This window comes from Cydia fagiglandana, chromosome 26 (assembly GCF_963556715.1).
Source record: "Cydia fagiglandana chromosome 26, ilCydFagi1.1, whole genome shotgun sequence".
NCBI lineage: Eukaryota > Metazoa > Arthropoda > Insecta > Lepidoptera > Tortricidae > Cydia > Cydia fagiglandana.
In genome coordinates, this window is record NC_085957.1 from 3,972,267 (window position 1) to 3,992,798 (window position 20,532).

The window sequence follows — 20,532 nt, forward strand, 5'->3', positions numbered from 1 at the left end:
GGAAGCAAAAGTTAGTTACAAATGTTTAAGTTGTGTTTAATAATAACGTTTCTAAATTATTTTCCTATAAATTATGCAAGTTCAATAGAAAGTGATGTAGATTACTTGCCGCATTATGTTTCCGATTTAGCTATGAGCTCCGATCTAGAGCAACAATTGAAAAAAAAGCTTGATCAAAAAAAGAAAAGGGAAGAGAGACTTCACAAATTAAACGCACATATAGCTAAAGACACTGAATATTTTGAGGAAATACCTCATTTTGCAGTAAACAGTTTGAAGCGTTTAAGGGGCAAGCAATCAAGAATTGAAAATGCTTTCAAAAAAATTGTAGGGATGATTGGAGTCAAGTATACGTACAAAAGGGATTCTGACTGGAGGACATGGAGAGAAGTAACTTATCCAAAAAAGAAAAAGGAAGTAATATGTTACAGGTGTCAAAATATCGTAAAACCTGAAAGTAATTGTAGCAACTGTCACGTAGGCGGATATTGGGTAAGTTATTCATATGCAGCTAATAAAATTATATTTAGGTAGTGTGTGTGAACCTAGCATATCAAGTGCTAGCATCTCAAACTTTTATGAGAGTTCTAGTAGCATCCCTAATAGTTCTACAGTTCTAGATGGTTTTTTTTAATAGTTCTGCTCATTTTCGCGAAAAAAATGAAATTTTAAAATGAGATGCTAACTTCACATTTTGACACTCCAGCATCCCAGCCATTACCCACTCCACAGCCTCGAAATAGCATTTAAATGAAAGATACTAACATTTCTAGACGATATATAATGAGTTCTAGTCAAAACTGTAAAAAAATTTTTTTCATATATGTATGGGACACGGACATGAAAAATAATTCTAGGTAAATTTTGATTAATGCTAAGTTTGAGCAAAAATCCGAGTTTTGACAACCAGCATCTCAGCAGTTCTGGATAGCGAGCTCCCACGTGCACAAGAATAACCACAGTTCTATCTTCTAGAAGGAAATTTGACATAGTTTTGATAGACTATGTCCGAAAATAGTCTCGAAATCGAGTAAATGCTAAGTTCTGAGCGTAGCATCCCAGCCAATGCAGGTCTGATACCCAGCATCTCAGCAATTCTGGATAGCCAGTTCCCTAGTGCACTAAAATAACCACAGTTCTATCTTCTAGAAGGAAATTTAGCAGATTTTTGGAGGATTATGTTTGAAATAGTGTCGAAATAGCCTGACAATAGCCTCGAAATCGAGTAAATGCTAAGTTCGGAGCTGGCATCCCAGCCAATGCGGGCTAGATACCTAGCATCTCAGCAGTTCTGGATAGTCAGCCCCCTAGAGCACTAGAATAACCACAGTTCTATCTTCTAGAAGGAAATTTGACAGAGTTTTGGAGGATTATGTTTGAAATAGTCTCGAAATCGAGAAATAGCTAAGTTCGGAGCTTAGCATCCCAGCCAATGCGGGCTGGATACCTAGCATCTCACCAGTTCTGGATAGCAAGCACCCTAAAGCATTAGAATACATGCCGTTCTATCTTCTAGAACGAAATTTGGCAAAGTTTTGAAAGATAGCCTTTCAAAACTCCAAAAAAGTATCAAAATCGAGGAATTGCTAAGTTCGGAACTTAGCATCCCAGTCAATGCAAGCCATACACCCAGCATCTCAGCAGTTCTGGATAGCCAACTCCCTAGAGCACTAGAATAACCACAGTTCTATCTTCTAGAAGGAAATTTGACAGAGTTTCGATAGACTATGTCCGGGAATAGTATCGAAGTCTCGAAATCGACTAAATGCTAAGTTGTGAGCTTAGCATCCCAGCTAATGCAAGTCTGATACCCAGCATCTCAGCAGTTCTGGATAGCTAGCTCTCTATTGCTCTAGAAAAACTACAGTTCTATCTTCTAGAAGGAAATTTGACAGAGTTTTGATAGACTATGTCCGGAAATAGTATCGAAGTCTCGAAATCGACTAAATGCTAAGTTCTGAGCGTAGCATCCCAGCCAATGCAGGTCTGACACCCAGCATCTCAGCAGTTCTGGATAGCCAACTCCCTAGAGCACTAGAATAACCACAGTTCTATCTTCTAGAAGGAAATTTGACAGAGTTTCGATAGGTAAGTTTTACTGCGGCTGAAGTCAGACAAGTGATAAAATCTATGTCAAAAGGAAAATCTCCGGGTCATGATGGTCTCAGCGTCGAGCACCTCCAGTTCGCGGGTCCCCACCTCGCAAGAACACTTGCTGTGCTCTATACCCTCTGTGTAAGCCACTCATATTTACCGCCTGAGCTCATACGCACGGTAGTGGTGCCTATTGTGAAAAATAAGACGGGAGATCTGTCCAATACTAGTAACTACAGGCCGATATCCCTGGCCACTATCATAGCTAAAGTGTTTGACGGCTTGCTGAACGCACGATTGCAACAACACCTGCAGCTGCATGACAACCAATTTGGGTTTCGGCCCGGACTTTCCACCGAAAGTGCCATCTTGTGTTTAAAGCATGTCGTCAGATACTACACAGATCGAGAAACTCCTATCTATGCCTGTTTCCTTGACCTGTCGAAGGCGTTTGACCTGGTTTCATACGATATCTTGTGGAAAAAACTCAAGGAAATTAATGTTCCGTGGGAGTTAATACAAATTTTCAAACACTGGTATGGAAATCAGGTCAACGCTGTTAGATGGGCAGGTACATACTCTGACTGGTATAGGCTGGAGTGCGGTGTTAGGCAGGGGGGGCTGACGTCACCCTCGCTTTTTAATGTATATATTAACTCACTCATCGAGGAGCTTAGCGGTCAACATGTTGGCTGCCATGTGGACGACATAGCAGTCAACAATATAAGTTACGCGGACGACATGGTCCTGCTGAGCGCCTCGGTGTGTGGGTTAAGGAAATTGCTGAGTACCTGTGAAAAGTATGCCTCAGATCATGGGTTGATATATAATGTAAATAAATCCGAATACATGGTTTTTGGCAGGGGGAATCAAGTGCCTACTAGTGTGCCGGAGGTTAAATTGTATGGTTCTCCACTAAATAGAGTGCAGCAATTTAAATACTTGGGGCATATACTTACTCCGAGTCTTAAAGACGATAGTGATATGGAAAGGGAGCGTAGGGCGCTGTCAGTGAGAGCCAATATGTTAGCCCGCAGGTTTGCTCGTTGCTCCAACGAAGTTAAAAAAACGCTTTTTAAAGCTTATTGCACATCTTTTTACACGAGCAGCCTGTGGGTAAACTACACTCGAAAAACGTACTCAGCCCTACGCGTACAATATAATAATGCGTTCAGGATGCTGATGCGGCTGCCCCGCTGCTGCAGCGCATCGGGGATGTTTGCAGAGGCGAGAGTTGACTGCTTTTATGCAACAATTAGAAAGAAATGCGCGTCCCTGGTGCGGAGGGTGCGGGATAGCCGCAACAGCATCCTGGCCATGATAGCGGATAGGATTGATTGTCCATTTATACGGCATTGCTGCAGTTTGCACATCACCAACTATGCACAAGTGGTCGAGTGATGTGCGCACTGTTGCAATGGAGTATTTATTTAGTTATTAATGTACAAATACCATAGATATAAGAATACTAACCTAGATTATAAGTATTGTGTTACTAACCATGTATTACTATGTATTATGAATCTTTGTTATTTGAAATAAATGATTATTGATAGACTATGTCCGGAAATATTATCGAAGTCTCGAAATCGAAAAATAGCTTAGTTCTGAGCTAGCATCCCAGCCAATGCGGGTCAAACACCCAACATCTCAGCAGTTCTGGATAGCCAGCTCCCTAGAGCACTAGAATATTCACAGTTCTATCTTCCAGAAGGAAATTTGACAGAGTTTTGATAGGCTATGTCCGAAAATAGTCTCGAAATCGAGTAAATGCTAAGTTCTGAGCTAGCATCCCAGCCAATGCGGGTCAAACACCCAGCATCTCAGCAGTTCTGGATAGCCAGCTTCCTGGAATACTAGAATAAACACAGTTCTATCTTCTAGAAGGAAACTTGACAGAGTTCTGATAGACTATGTCCGAAAATAGTATCGAAATCGACTAAATGCTAAGTTCTGAGCGTAGCATCCCAGCCAATGCAGGTCTGATACCCAGCATCTCAGCAATTCTGGATAGGCAGTTCCTTAGTGCACTAAAATAACCACAGTTCTATCTTCTAGAAGGAAATTTGGCAGAGTTTTGGAGGATTATGTTTGAAATAGTCTCGAAATCGAAAAATAGCTAAGTTCGGAGCTTAGCATCCCAGCCAATTCGGGCTGGATACCTAGCATCTCAGCAGTTCTGGATAGCAAGCACTCTAAAGCATTAGAATACATGCAGTTCTATCTTCTAGAACGAAAGTTGGCAAATTTTTGAAAGATAGTCTTTCAAAACTACAAAAAAGGATCGAAATCGAGGAGTTGCTATGTTCTGAGCTTGGCATCCCAGCCAATGCAGGTCTAATACCCAGCATCTCAGCATTTCTGGATAGCCAGCTCCCTAGAGCCCTAGAATAATCACAGTTCTATCTTCTAGAAATAAATTTGACGGAGTTTTGATAGACTATGTCCGAAAATAGTCTGAAAATCGAGTAAATGCTAAGTTCTGTGCGTAGCATCCCAGCCAATGCAAGTCTGATACCCAGCATCTCAGCCGTTCTGGATAGTCAGCTCCCTAGAGCACTAGAATAACCACAGTTCTATCTTCTAGAAGGAAATTGGACAGAGTTTTGATAGACTATGTCCGAAAATGGTATCGAAATTGAGTAAATGTTAAGTTCTTAGCTTAGCATCCCAGCCAATGCAGGTCTGATACCCAGCATCTCAGAAGTTCTGAATAGCTAAAACCCTAGTGCTCTAGAATAATTACAGTTCTATCTTCTAGAAGGAAATTTGACAGAGTTTTGATAGACTATCTTCGAAAATAGTCTCGAAATTGAGTAAATGCTAAGTTCTGAGCGTAGCATCCCAGCCAATGCAGGTCTGACACCCAGCATCTCAGCAGTTCTGGATAAGCAGCTCCCTAATGTACTAGAATAACCACAGTTCTATCTTCTAGAACGAAATTTGGCAGAGTTTTGGGGGATTATGTTTGAAATAGTCTCGAATCTAGAATTAGCTAAGTTCGGAGCTTAGCATCCCAGCCAATGCGGGCTAGATACCTAGCATCGCAGCAGTGCTGGATAGCAAGCACCCTAGTGAATTAGAATACATGCAGTTCTATCTTCTAGAACGAAATTTAGCAAAGTTTTGAAAGATAGTCTTTCAAAACTCCGAAAAAAGTATCGAAATAGAGGAATTGCTAAGTTCTGAACTTAGCATCCCAGCCAATGCAGGTCAGACACCCAGCATCTCAGCAGTTCTGGATAGCCAACTCCCTAGAGCACTAGAATAACCACAGTTCTATCTTCTAGAAGGAAATTTGACAGAGTTTCGATAGACTATGTCCGGAAATAGTATCGAAGTCTCGAAATCGACTAAATGCTAAGTTGTGAGCGTAGCATCCCAGCCAATGCAGGTCTGATACCCAGCATCTCAGCAATTCTGGATAGGCAGTTCCTTAGTGCACTAAAATAACCACAGTTCTATCTTCTAGAAGGAAATTTGGCAGAGTTTTGGAGGATTATGTTTGAAATAGTCTCGAAATCGAAAAATAGCTAAGTTCGGAGCTTAGCATCCCAGCCAATTCGGGCTGGATACCTAGCATCTCAGCAGTTCTGAATAGCAAGCACTCTAAAGCATTAGAATACATGCAGTTCTATCTTTTAGAACGAAAGTTGGCAAATTTTTGAAAGATAGTCTTTCAAAACTACAAAAAAGGATCGAAATCGAGGAGTTGCTAAGTTCTGAGCTTGGCATCCCAGCCAATGCAGGTCTAATACCCAGCATCTCAGCATTTCTGGATAGCCAGCTCCCTAGAGCCCTAGAATAATCACAGTTCTATCTTCTAGAAATAAATTTGACGGAGTTATGATAGACTATGTCCGAAAATAGTCTGAAAATCGAGTAAATGCTAAGTTCTGTGCGTAGCATCCCAGCCAATGCAAGTCTGATACCCAGCATCTCAGCCGTTCTGGATAGTCAGCTCCCTAGAGCACTAGAATAACCACAGATCTATCTTTTAGAAGGGAATTTGACAGAGTTTTGATAGACTATCTCCGAAAATAGTCTCGAAATCGAGTAAATGCTAAGTTCTGAGCGTAGCATCCCAGCAAATCCAGGTCTTACACCCTGCATCTCAGCAGTTCTGGAAAGGCAGCTCTCTAGTGCACTAGAATAACCACAGTTCTATCTTCTAAAACCAAATTTGGCAGAGTTTTGGAGGATTATGTTTGAAACAGTCTCGAAATCGAGAAATAGCTAAGTACGGAGCTTAGTATCCCAGCCAATGCGGGCTGGATACCTAGCATCTCACCAGTTCTGGATAGCAAGCACCCTAAAGCATTAGAATACATGCCGTTCTATCTTCTAGAACGAAATTTGGCAAAGTTTTGAAAGATAGCCTTTCAAAACTCCAAAAAAGTATCAAAATCGACGAATTGCTAAGTTCGGAACTTAGCATCCCAGTCAATGCAAGCCATACACCCAGCATCTCTGCAGTTCTGGATAGCCAACTCCCTAGAGCACTAGAATAACCACAGTTCTATCTTCTAGAAGGAAATTTGACAGAGTTTCGATAGACTATGTCCGGAAATAGTATCGAAGTCTCGAAATCGACTAAATGCTAAGTTGTGAGCTTAGCATCCCAGCTAATGCAAGTCTGATACCCAGCATCTCAGCAGTTCTGGATAGCTAGCTCTCTATTGCTCTAGACAAACTACAGTTCTATCTTCTAGAAGGAAATTTGACAGAGTTTTGATAGACTATGTCCGGAAATAGTATCGAAGTCTCGAAATCGACTAAATGCTAAGTTCTGAGCGTAGCATCCCAGCCAATGCAGGTCTGACACCCAGCATCTCAGCAGTTCTGGATAGCCAACTCCCTAGAGCACTAGAATAACCACAGTTCTATCTTGTAGAAGGAAATTTGACAGAGTTTCGATAGACTATGTCCGGAAATATTATCGAAGTCTCGAAATCGAAAAATAGCTTAGTTCTGAGCTAGCATCCCAGCCAATGCGGGTCAAACACCCAACATCTCAGCAGTTCTGGATAGCCAGCTCCCTAGAGCACTAGAATATTCACAGTTCTATCTTCCAGAAGGAAATTTGACAGAGTTTTGATAGGCTATGTCCGAAAATAGTCTCGAAATCGAGTAAATGCTAAGTTCTGAGCTAGCATCCCAGCCAATGCGGGTCAAACACCCAGCATCTCAGCAGTTCTGGATAGCCAGCTTCCTGGAATACTAGAATAAACACAGTTCTATCTTCTAGAAGGAAACTTGACAGAGTTCTGATAGACTATGTCCGAAAATAGTATCGAAATCGAGTAAATGCTAAGTTCTGAGCGTAGCATCCCAGCCAATGCAGGTCTGATACCCAGCATCTCAGCAATTCTGGATAGGCAGTTCCTTAGTGCACTAAAATAACCACAGTTCTATCTTCTAGAAGGAAATTTGGCAGAGTTTTGGAGGATTATGTTTGAAATGGTCTCGAAATCGAGAAATAGCTAAGTTCGGAGCTTAGCATCCCAGCCAATGCGGGCTGGATACCTAGCATATCAGCAGTTCTGGATAGCAAGCACCCTAAAGCATTAGAATACATGCAGTTCTTTCTTCTAGAACGAAATTTTGCAAATTTTTGAAAGATAGTCTTTCAAAACTACAAAAAAGTATCCAAATCGAAGAATTGCTTAGTTCTGAGCTTGGCATCCCAGCCAATGCAGGTCTAATACCCAGCATCTCAGCATTTCTGGTTAGCCAGCTCCTTAGAGCCCTAGAATAATCTCAGTTCTATCTTCTAGAAAGAAATTTGACAGAGTTTTGATAGACTATGTCCGAAAATAGTCTGAAAATCGACTAAATGCTAAGTTGTGAGCTTAGCATCCCAGCTAATGCAGGTCTGATACCCAGCATCTCAGGAGTTCTGGATAGCTAGCTCTCTAGTACTCTAGAAAAACTACAGTTCTATCTTCTAGAAGGAAATTTGACAGAGTTTTGATAGACTATCTCCGAAAATAGTCTCGAAATCGAGTAAACGCTAAGTTCTGAGCTAGCATCCCAGCCAATGCGGGTCAAACACCCAGCATCTCAGCAGTTCTGGATAGCCAGCTCCCTGGAGTGCTAGAATAAACACAGTTCTATCTTCTAGAAGGAAACTTGACAGAGTTCTGATAGACTATGTCCGAAAATAGTATCGAAATCGAGTAAATGCTAAGTTCTGAGCTAGCATCCCAGCCAATGCAAGTCTGATACCCAGCATCTCAGCATTTCTGGATAGCCAGCTCCTTAGAGCCCTAGAATAATCTCAGTTCTATCTTCTAGAAAGAAATTTGACAGAGTTTTGATAGACTATGTCCGAAACTAGTCTGAAAATCGAGTAAATGCTACGTTCTGTGCATAGCATCCCAGCCAATGCAAGTCTGATATCCAGCATCTCAGCAGTTCTGGATAGGCAGCTCCCTTGAGCACTAGAATAACCACAGTTCTATCTTCTAGAAGATAATTTGACAGAGTTTTGACAGACTATGTCCGACTATAGCCTCGAAATAGAAGAAGAAGATAGAACTGTGTTTATTCTAGTACTCCAGGGAGCTGGCTATCCAGAACTGCTGAGATGCTGGGTGTTTGACCCGCATTGGCTGGGATGCTAGCTCAGAACTTAGCGTTTACTCGATTTCGAGACTATTTTCGGAGATAGTCTATCAAAACTCTGTCAAATTTCCTTCTAGAAGATAGAACTGTAGTTTTTCTAGAGCACTAGAGAGCTAGCTATCCAGAACTCCTGAGATGCTGGGTATCAGACCTGCATTAGCTGGGATGCTAAGCTCACAACTTAGCATTTAGTCGATTTTCAGACTAGTTTCGGACATAGTCTATCAAAACTCTGTCAAATTTCTTTCTGGAAGCACAGAATAAGTAATAGTATTATCATACAGAACGGACACGCACCGCCCCGCCCCGACTCGGATTACCTCGCCCCGCGACTGAGTTCTGACGGACTCCTGACGTACGCTCAGTTCGGCTAGCGACGCCGCGACGCGATGACGCAACGTTAAAAATGCCGGTGTATTGTGCGATGTACGGGTAGTACGGATACCTACTTATTGTAGAAATGAATAATAATATAGTTTTCCAAAGAGACGAAATATGTATCAGTAAATAAGGCTATACTTTTGCGTAAAAATAATAATATCATATGAATTAAAACCCGTTCGTTGAATTTGTGAATGTTAAGCCAACATTTAATATTTAAAGTACCTAAGGTAACTAGACCTTCTACACAGATATTTCTCGTAAATGTTTTATTTTTAGTTTAACACTCTTTTCACAAAAAAGAACTTGTTGGTCGCGGGACATTCGCGTTTGATTTTTAATTTAATTTTAAGAATTTAAGAAATAATTTACATAATTATTTCTTAAAATGTTATATAAAATAATCAATAGCCATCAACAATAAGGTACATTTAATAATGGCGTGTTGAAAGTTCAAGTACGTGCAGGACTATAAACTGACAAAACCAATTCAACAATTGGAGCGAAATAAAACATAAACCTATATTTTGTTTTTTTACGTATTTCGGTCGAATTATGCAACGCAGCGGGCCGCTCGTCGATACTATTACTAATACTATTACTTATTCTGTGTCGTCGTGTCCTTCGGCCGGCCTCGGCAAACCTCGGCTTCGCCTTCCCCGCGCGCCGCACGAGTCAGCCCTAAGCCACTTACTCACACAATGACGCGTGTACAGACGTGCCGTGCACACATATAAACGCAAATGATTTTCGATGTATGGCGTGTCCGCCCTGTGCTAGAAGATAGAACTGAGATTATTCTAGGGCTCTAAGGAGCTGGCTAACCAGAAATGCTGAGATGCTGGGTATTAGACATGCATTGGCTGGGATGCCAAGCGGTGTACTGCCATCTCGCCGAAATATTTTTCGCCTAATTTCACTTCCCAACCAACTTATTGCAGTACTTTTAGTTGGCAAACCAATGCTTAGCATATTATTATTTAGCATAATTTTTATTTGACTACAATTTTATTTAGCAGATGTTCATTTTACCACGATTTATTTAGAAAAATAGTCACTAAGCAAATGTTTTATTATACCTAACTATTTATTGTTACATAACGTTTGCCAAAATTGAAACTTCGCATACTTTTTATTTGATCACAATTTTATTTAGTAGATGTTCATTTTACCAAAATTCATTAAGACAAATAGTCACTGAGCAAATGTTTCAACTTAGCTAACTCTTAATTGTCAAAAAACGTTTGCTTTATTTATACTTACTTTTCATAATATATTTTGATGGCTATTTGACCTGTTGGTGGCTTTTTTTTTAACAAACGTATCTACATATTTCCATGGACGGGTGCCACTACGCTAATAGATTTGATGACTGTACCAACATGTTTTAGGTTAGATGACTGCAATCCCCAAGAAAACAAACGGTTGCCAGAAAAGTGGGTTAGGTTAGGTTAGAACTGCGACCACACGAAAACAAACTGTTACCTGAATGGTGGGTTAGGTTAGGTTAGAACTGCGACCCCCGAGAAAACGAACTGTTGCCAGAAAAGTGGGTTAGGTTAGGTTAGAACTGCGACCCCACGAAAACAAACTGTTGCCTGAAAGGTGGGTTAGGTTAGAACTGCGACCCCCAAGAAAACGAACTGTTGCCAGAAAAGTGGGTTAGGTTAGGTTAGAACTGCAACCCCGAAGAAAACGAACTGTTGCCAGAAAAGTGGCTTAGGTTAGGTTAGAACTGCGTCCCCACGAAAACAAACTGTTGCCTGAAAGGTGGGTTAGGTTAGATTAGAACTCCGACCCCCAAGAAAACGAACTGTTGGCAGAAAAGTGGGTTAGGTTAGGTTAGAACTGCGACCCTACGAAAACAAACTGTTGCCTGAAAGGTGGGTTAGGTTAGGTTAGAACTGCCACCCCCAAGAAAACGAACTGTTGCCAGAAAAGTGGGTTAGGTTAGATTAGAACTGCAACCCCCAAGAAAACGAACTGTTGCCAGAAAAGTGGGTTAGGTTAGGTTAGAACAGCAACCCCCAAGAAAACGAGCTGTTGCCAGAAAAGTGGGTTAGGTTAGGTCAGAACTGCGACCCCACGAAAACAAACTGTTGCCTAAAAGGTGGGTTAGGTTAGGTTAGAACTGCGACCCCCAAGAAAACGAACTGTTGCCAGAAATGTAGTAAACAAAATTACTACCTCCATCATTGAACTGCACATCTCGAAAAAACTACCTACGTAACGAAATAAAATGCTACTGTAATTTGTACCATGAGTAGTTGAGTACTATATTATTAGGGTATTTAGTAGTATGCATCACAATATTAGGCGAAAAATAATTTATGCCTATCAATACATTCGACATAACAATAAAAGACATTTTGAAACATGACCAACTAAATATTTTGCCATACAATAATATTGTAAATAATCATTTGCGACATGTTATATATGCGAAACATTGGTTTGCCATCTGATAGTTTTGCCAAATGATACTATGGGAAAAATAGTTTGGGAAGTGATAATTTGCCATACAATTTTCGGCCACATATTAGTAAACCATGCCAAGCTCAGAACTAAGCAATTCTTCGATTTGGATACTTTTTTGTAGTTTTGAAAGACTATCTTTCAAAAATTTGCAAAATTTCGTTCTAGAAGAAAGAACTGCATGTATTCTAATGCTTTAGGGTGCTTGCTATCCTGAACTGCTGAGATGCTAGGTATCCAGCCCGCATTGGCTGGGATGCTAAGCTCCGAACTTAGCTATTTCTCGATTTCGAGACCATTTCAAACATAATCCTCCAAAAATCTGCCAAATTTCCTTCTAGAAGATAGAACTGTGGTTATTTTAGTGCACTAGGGAACTGGCTATCCAGAATTGCTGAGATGCTGGGTATCAGACCTGCAGTAGCTGGGATGCTAAGCTCACAACTTAGCATTTAATCGATTTCGAGACTATTTTCGGACATAGTCTATCAAAACTCTGTCAAATTTCCTTCTAGAAGATAGAACTTTGATTATTCTAGTGCTCTAAAGGGCTAAATATCCAGAACTGCTGAGATGTTAGGTATCTAGCCCGCATTGGCTGGGATGCCAGCTCCGAACTTAGCATTTACTCGATTTCGAGGCTATAGTCGGACATAGTCTGTCAAAACTCTGTCAAATTATCTTCTAGAAGATAGAACTGTGGTTATTCTAGTGCTCAAGGGAGCTGCCTATCCAGAACTGCTGAGATGCTGGGTATCAGACTTGCATTGGCTGGGATGCTATGCACAGAACGTAGCATTTACTCGATTTTCAGACTAGTTTCGGACATAGTCTATCAAAACTCTGTCAAATTTCTTTCTAGAAGATAGAACTGAGATTATTCTAGGGCTCTAAGGAGCTGGCTATCCATAAATGCTGAGGTGCTGGGTATTAGACCTGCATTGGCTGGGATGCCAAGCTCAGAACTAAGCAATTCCTCGATTTGGATACTTTTTTGTAGTTTTGAAAGACTATCTTTCAAAAATTTGCAAAATTTCGTTCTAGAAGATAGAACTGCATGTATTCTAATGCTTTAGGGTACTTGCTATCCAGAACTGCTGAGATGCTAGGTATCCAGCCCGCATTGGCTGGGATGCTAAGCTCCGAACTTAGCATTTACTCGATTTCGAGGCTATTGTCGGACATAGACTGTCAAAACTCTGTCAAATTATCTTCTAGAAGATAGAACTGTGGTTATTCTAGTGCTCAAGGGAGCTGCCTATCCAGAACTGCTGAGATGCTGGGTATCAGACTTGCATTGGCTGGGATGCTATGCACAGAACGTAGCATTTACTCGATTTTCAGACTAGTTTCGGACATAGTCTATCAAAACTCTGTCAAATTTCTTTCTAGAAGATAGAACTGAGATTATTCTAGGGCTCTAAGGAGCTGGCTATCCAGAAATGCTGAGATGCTGGGTATTAGACCTGCATTGGCTGGGATGCCAAGCTCAGAACTAAGCAATTCCTCGATTTCGATACTTTTTTGTAGTTTTGAAAGACTATCTTTCAAAAATTTGCAAAATTTCGTTCTAGAAGAAAGAACTGCATGTATTCTAATGCTTTAGGGTACTTGCTATCCAGAACTGCTGAGATGCTAGGTATCCAGCCCGCATTGGCTGGGATGCTAAGCAAACATAATCCTCCAAAAATCTGCCAAATTTCCTTCTAGAAGATAGAACTGTAGTTATTTTAGTGCACTAGGGAACTGGCTATCCAGAATTGCTGAGATGCTGGGTATCAGACCTGCATTGGCTGGGATGCTACGCTCAGAACTTAGCATTTACTCGATTTCGAGACTATTTTCGGACATAGTCTATCAAAACTCTGACAAATTTCCTTCTAGAAGATAGAACTGTGGTTATTCTAGTGCTCTAGGGGGCTGACTATCCAAAACTGCTGAGATGATAGGTATCTAGCCCGCATTGGCTGGGATGCCAGATCCGAACTTAGCATTTACTCGATTTCGAGGCTATTGTCGGACATAGTCTGTCAAAACTCTGTCAAATTATCTTCTAGAAGATAGAACTGTGGTTATTCTAGTGCTCAAGGGAGCTGTCTATCCAGAACTGCTGAGATGCTGGATATCAGACTTGCATTGGCTGGGATGCTAGCTCAGAACTTAGCATTTACTCGATTTCGAGACTATTTTCGGAAATAGTCTATCAAAACTGTATCAAATTTCCTTCTAGAAGATAGAACTGTAGTTTTTCTAGAGCACTAGGAAGCTAGCTATCCAGAACTGCTGAGATGCTGGGTATCAGACCTGCATTAGCTGGGATGCTAAGCTCACAACTTAGCATTTAATCGATTTCGAGACTTCGATACTAGTTCCGTATATAGTCTATCAAAACTCTGTCAAATTTCCTTCTAGAAGATAAAACTGTAATTATTCTAGTGCTCTAAAGAGCTGGCTATCCAGAACTGCTGAGATGCTGGGTGTCTGCCCTGCATTGGCTGGGATTCCAAGCTCAGAAATTAGCAATTCCTCGATTTTGATAGATTTTTCAGAGTTTTGAAAGACTATCTTTCAAAAATTTGCAAAATTACGTTCTAGAAGATAGAACTGCATGTATTCTTATTCACTAGGGTGCTTGCTATCCAGAACTCCTGAGATGCTATGTATCTACCCCGCATTGGCTGGGATGCTAAGCTCCGAACTTAGCTATTTCTCGATTTCGAGACTGTTTCAAACATAATCCTCCAAGACTCTGCCAAATTTCGTTTTAGAAGATAGAACTGTAGTCATTCTAGTGCACTAGAGAGCTGCCTATCCAGAACTGCTGAGATGCAGGGTATCAGACCTGCATTTGCTGGGATGCTACGCTCAGAACTTAGCATTTACTCGATTTTCAGACTATTTTCGGAGATAGTCTATCAAAACTCTGTCAAATTTCCTTCTAAAAGATAGACCTGTGGTTCTTCTAGTGCTCTAGGGAGCTGGCTATCCAGAACTGCTGAGATGCTGGGTCTCTGCCCTGCATTGGCTGGTATGCCAAGCTCAGAAATTAGCAATTCCTCGATTTCGATACATTTTTTGGAGTTGTGAAAGACTATCTTTCAAAACTTTGCCAAATTTCGTTCTAGAAGATAGAACTACATGTATTCTAATTCACTAGGGTGCTTGCTATACAGAACTGCTGAGATGCTAGGTATCTAGCCCGCATTGGCTGGGATGCTATGGTCCGAACTTAGCTATTTCTCGATTTCGAGACTGTTTCAAACATAAACCTCCAAAACTCTGCCAAATTTGGTTTTAGAAGATAGAACTGTGGTTATTCTAGTGCACTAGAGAGCTGCCTATCCAGAACTGCTGAGATGCTGGGTATCAGACCTGGATTTGCTGGGATGCTACGCTCAGAACTTAGCATTTACTCGATTTCGAGACTATTTTCGGAGATAGTCTATCAAAACTCTGTCAAATTCCCTTCTAAAGGATATATCTGTGGTTATTCTAGTGCTCTAGGGAGCTGTCTATCCAGAACTGCTGAGATGCTGGGTGTCTGCCCTGCATTGGCTGGTATGCCAAGCTCAGAAATTAGCAATTCCTCGATTTCGATACATTTTTCGGAGTTTTGAAAGACTATCTTTCAAAACTTTGCCAAATTTCGTTCTAGAAGATAGAACTGCATGTATTCTCATTCACTAGGGTGCTTGCTATCTAGAACTGCTGAGATGCTAGGTATCTACCCCGCATTGGCTGGGATGCTAAGCTCCGAACTTAGCTATTTCTCGATTTCGAGACTGTTTCAAACATAAACCTCCAAAACTCTGCCAAATTTGGTTTTAGAAGATAGAACTGTGGTTATTCTAGTGCACTAGAGAGCTGCCTATCCAGAACTGCTGAGATGCTGGGTATCAGACCTGGATTTGCTGGGATGCTACGCTCAGAGCTTAGTATTTACTCGATTTCGAGACTATTTTCGGAGATAGTCTATCAAAACTCTGTCAAATTTCCTTCTATAAGATAGAACTGTAGTTTTTCTAGAGCAATAGAGAGCTAGCTATCCAGAACTGCTGAGATGCTGGGTATCAGACTTGCATTAGCTGGGATGCTAAGCTCACAACTTAGCATTTAGTCGATTTCGAGACTTCGATACTATTTCCGGACATAGTCTATCGAAACTCTGTCAAATTTCCTTCTAGAAGATAGAACTGTGGTTATTCTAGTGCTCTAGGGAGTTGGCTATCCAGAACTGCTGAGCTGCTGGGTGTCTGACCTGCATTGGCTGGGATGCTAAGTTCAGAACTTAGCAATTCCTCTATTTCGATACTTTTTTCGGAGTTTTGAATGACTATCTTTCAAAACTTTGCTAAATTTCGTTCTAGAAGATAGAACTGCATGTATTCTAATTCACTAGGGTGCTTGCTATCCAGCACTGCTGCGATGCTAGGTATCTAGCCCGCATTGGCTGGGATGCTAAGCTCCGAACTTAGCTAATTCTAGATTCGAGACTATTTCAAACATAATCCTCCAAAACTCTGCCAAATTTCGTTCTAGAAGATAGAACTGTGGTTATTCTAGTACACTAGGGAGCTGCTTATCTAGAACTGCTGAGATGCTGGGTGTCAGACCTGCATTGGCTGGGATGCTACGCTCAGAACTTAGCATTTACTCAATTTCGAGACTATTTTCGAAGATAGTCTATCAAAACTCTGTCAAATTTCCTTCTAGAAGATAGAACTGTAATTATTCTAGAGCACTAGGGTATTAGCTATTCAGAACTTCTGAGATGCTGGGTATCAGACCTGCATTGGCTGGGATGCTAAGCTCAGAACATAACATTTACTCAATTTCGATACCATTTTCGGACATAGTCTATCAAAACTCTGTCCAATTTCCTTCTAGAAGATAGAACTGTGGTTATTCTAGTGCTCTAGGGAGCTGACTATCCAGAACGGCTGAGATGCTAGGTATCTAGCCCGCATTGGCTGGGATGCCAGCTCCGAACTTAGCATTTACTCGATTTCGAGGCTATTGTCGGACATAGTCTGTCAAAACTCTGTCAAATTATCTTCTAGCAGATAGAACTGTGGTTATTCTAGTGCTCAAAGGAGCTGCCTATCCAGAACTGCTGAGATGCTGGGTATTAGACCTGCATTGGCTGGGATGCCAAGCTCAGAACTTAGCATTTACTCGATTTCGAGACTATTTTCGGAGATAGTCTATCAAAACTCTGTCAAATTTCCTTCTAGAAGATAGAACTGTAGTTTTTCTAGAGCACTAGAGAGCTAGCTATCCAGAACTGCTGAGATGCTGGGTATCAGACTTGCATTAGCTGGGATGCTAAGCTCACAACTTAGCATTTAGTCGATTTCGAGACTTCGATACTATTTCCGGACATAGTCTATCGAAACTCTGTCAAATTTCCTTCTAGAAGATAGAACTGTGGTTATTCTAGTGCTCTAGGGACTTGGCTATCCAGAACTGCTGAGATGCTGGGTGTCTGACCTGCATTGGCTGGGATGCTACGTTCAGAACTTAGCAATTCCTCTATTTCGATACTTTTTTCGGAGTTTTGAAAGACTATCTTTCAAAACTTTGCTAAATTTCGTTCTAGAAGATAGAACTGCATGTATTCTAATTCACTAGGGTGCTTGCTATCCAGCACTGCTGCGATGCTAGGTATCTAGCCCGCATTAGCTGGGATGCTAAGCTCCGAACTTAGCTAATTCTAGATTTCGAGACTATTTCAAACATAATCCTCCAAAACTCTGCCAAATTTCGTTCTAGAAGATAGAACTGTGGTTATTCTAGTACACTAGGGAGCTGCTTATCCAGAACTGCTGAGATGCTGGGTGTCAGACCTGCATTGCCTGGGATGCTACGCTCAGAACTTAGCATTTACTCAATTTCGAGACTATTTTCGAAGATAGTCTATCAAAACTCTGTCAAATTTCCTTCTAGAAGATAGAACTGTAATTATTCTAGAGCACTAGGGTTTTAGCTATTTAGAACTTCTGAGATGCTGGGTATCAGACCTGCATTGGCTGGGATGCTAAGCTCAGAACTTAACATTTACTCAATTTCGATACCATTTTCGGACATAGTCTATCAAAACTCTGTCCAATTTCCTTCTAGAAGATAGAACTGTGGTTATTCTAGTGCTCTAGGGAGCTGACTATCCAGAACGGCTGAGATGCTGGGTATCAGACTTGCATTGGCTGGGATGCTACGCACAGAACTTAGCATTTACTCGATTTACAGACTATTTTCGGACATAGTCTATCAAAACTCCGTCAAATTTATTTCTAGAAGACAGAACTGTGATTATTCTAGGGCTCTAGGGAGCTGGCTATCCAGAAATGCTGAGATGCTGGGTATTAGACCTGCATTGGCTGGGATGCCAAGCTCAGAACTTAGCAACTCCTCGATTTCGATCCTTTTTTGTAGTTTTGAAAGACTATCTTTCAAAAATTTGCCAACTTTCGTTCTAGAAGATAGAACTGCATGTATTCTAATGCTTTAGAGTGCTTGCTATCCAGAACTGCTGAGATACTAGGTATCCAGCCCGAATTGGCTGGGATGCTAAGCTCCGAACTTAGCTATTTCTCGATTTCGAGACTATTTCAAACATAATCCTCCAAAACTCTGCCAAATTTCCTTCTCGAAGATAGAACTGTGGTTATTTTAGTGCACTAAGGAACTACCTATCCAGAATTGCTGAGATGCTTGGTATCAGACCTGCATTGGCTGGGATGCTACGCTCAGAACTTAGCATTTAGTCGATTTCGAGACTTCGATACTATTTCCGGACATAGTCTATCAAAACTCTGTCAAATTTCCTTCTTGAAGATAGAACTGTAGTTTTTCTAGAGCAATAGAGAGCTAGCTATCCAGAACTGCTGAGATGCTGGGTATCAGACTTGCATTAGCTGGGATGCTAAGCTCACAACTTAGCATTTAGTCGATTTCGAGACTTCGGTACTATTTCCGGACATAGTCTATCGAAACTCTGTCAAATTTCCTTCTAGAAGATAGAACTGTGGTTATTCTAGTGCTCTAGGGAGTTGGCTATCCAGAAATGCTGAGATGCTGGGTGTCTGACCTGCATTGGCTGGGATGCTAAGTTCAGAACTTAGCAATTCCTCTATTTCGATACTTTTTTCGGAGTTTTGAAAGACTATCTTTCAAAACTTTGCTAAATTTCGTTCTAGAAGATAGAACTGCATGTATTCTAATTCACTAGGGTGCTTGCTATCCAGCACTGCTGCGATGCTAGGTATCTAGCCCGCATTGGCTGGGCTGCTAAGCTCCGAACTTAGCTAATTCTAGATTCGAGACTATTTCAAACATAATCCTCCAAAACTCTGCCAAATTTCGTTCTAGAAGATAGAACTGTGGTTATTCTAGTACACTAGGGAGCTGCTTATCCAGAACTGCTGAGATGCTGGGTGTCAGACCTGCATTGCCTGGGATGCTACGCTCAGAACTTAGCATTTACTCAATTTCGAGACTATTTTCGAAGATAGTCTATCAAAACTCTGTCAAATTTCCTTCTAGAAGATAGAACTGTAATTATTCTAGAGCACTAGGGTTTTAGCTATTTAGAACTTCTGAGATGCTGGGTATCAGACCTGCATTGGCTGGGATGCTAAGCTCAGAACTTAACATTTACTCAATTTCGATACCATTTTCGGACATAGTCTATCAAAACTCTGTCCAATTTCCTTCTAGAAGATAGAACTGTGGTTATTCTAGTGCTCTAGGGAGCTGACTATCCAGAACGGCTGAGATGCTGGGTATCAGACTTGCATTGGCTGGGATGCTACGCACAGAACTTAGCATTTACTCGATTTACAGACTATTTTCGGACATAGTCTATCAAAACTCCGTCAAATTTATTTCTAGAAGATAGAACTGTGATTATTCTAGGGCTCTAGGGAGCTGGCTATCCAGAAATGCTGAGATGCTGGGTATTAGACCTGCATTGGCTGGGATGTCAAGCTCAGAACTTAGCATTTAGTCGATTTCGAGACTTCGATACTATTTCCGGACATAGTCTATCAAAACTCTGTCAAATTTCCTTCTTGAAGATAGAACTGTAGTTTTTCTAGAGCAATAGAGAGCTAGCTATCCAGAACTGCTGAGATGCTGGGTATCAGACTTGCATTAGCTGGGATGCTAAGCTCACAACTTAGCATTTAGTCGATTTCGAGACTTCGGTACTATTTCCGGACATAGTCTATCGAAACTCTGTCAAATTTCCTTCTAGAAGATAGAACTGTGGTTATTCTAGTGCTCTAGGGAGTTGGCTATCCAGAAATGCTGAGATGCTGGGTGTCTGACCTGCATTGGCTGGGATGCTAAGTTCAGAACTTAGCAATTCCTCTATTTCGATACTTTTTTCGGAGTTTTGAAAGACTATCTTTCAAAACTTTGCTAAATTTCGTTCTAGAAGATAGAACTGCATGTATTCTAATTCACTAGGGTGCTTGCTATCCAGCACTGCTGCGATGCTAGGTATCTAGCCCGCATTGGCTGGGCTGCTAAGCTCCGAACTTAGCTAATTCTAGATTCGAGACTATTTCAAACATAATCCTCCAAAACTCTGCCAAATTTCGTTCTAGAAGATAGAACTGTGGTTATTCTAGTACACTAGGGAGCTGCTTATCCAGAACTGCTGAGATGCTGGGTGTCAGACCTGCATTGCCTGGGATGCTACGCTCAGAACTTAGCATTTACTCAATTTCGAGACTATTTTCGAAGATAGTCTATCAAAACTCTGTCAAATTTCCTTCTAGAAGATAGAACTGTAATTATTCTAGAGCACTAGGGTTTTAGCTATTTAGAACTTCTGAGATGCTGGGTATCAGACCTGCATTGGCTGGGATGCTAAGCTCAGAACTTAACATTTACTCAATTTCGATACCATTTTCGGACATAGTCTATCAAAACTCTGTCCAATTTCCTTCT

The 20,532-nt window shown here is 41.1% G+C and overlaps 1 protein-coding gene across 1 annotated transcript in view; it reads left to right on the top strand.

The window, feature by feature from the left end:
* The window catches only part of LOC134677564 (uncharacterized), a 27,534-nt gene continuing 7,002 nt past the window's right edge, over positions 1–20,532 (top strand). The window contains exon 1 of the mRNA XM_063536039.1: positions 1–492. Coding sequence (XP_063392109.1) covers positions 22–492 — 471 coding nt within the window. The 5' untranslated portion in view covers positions 1–21. The remainder of the gene's footprint in view (positions 493–20,532) is intronic.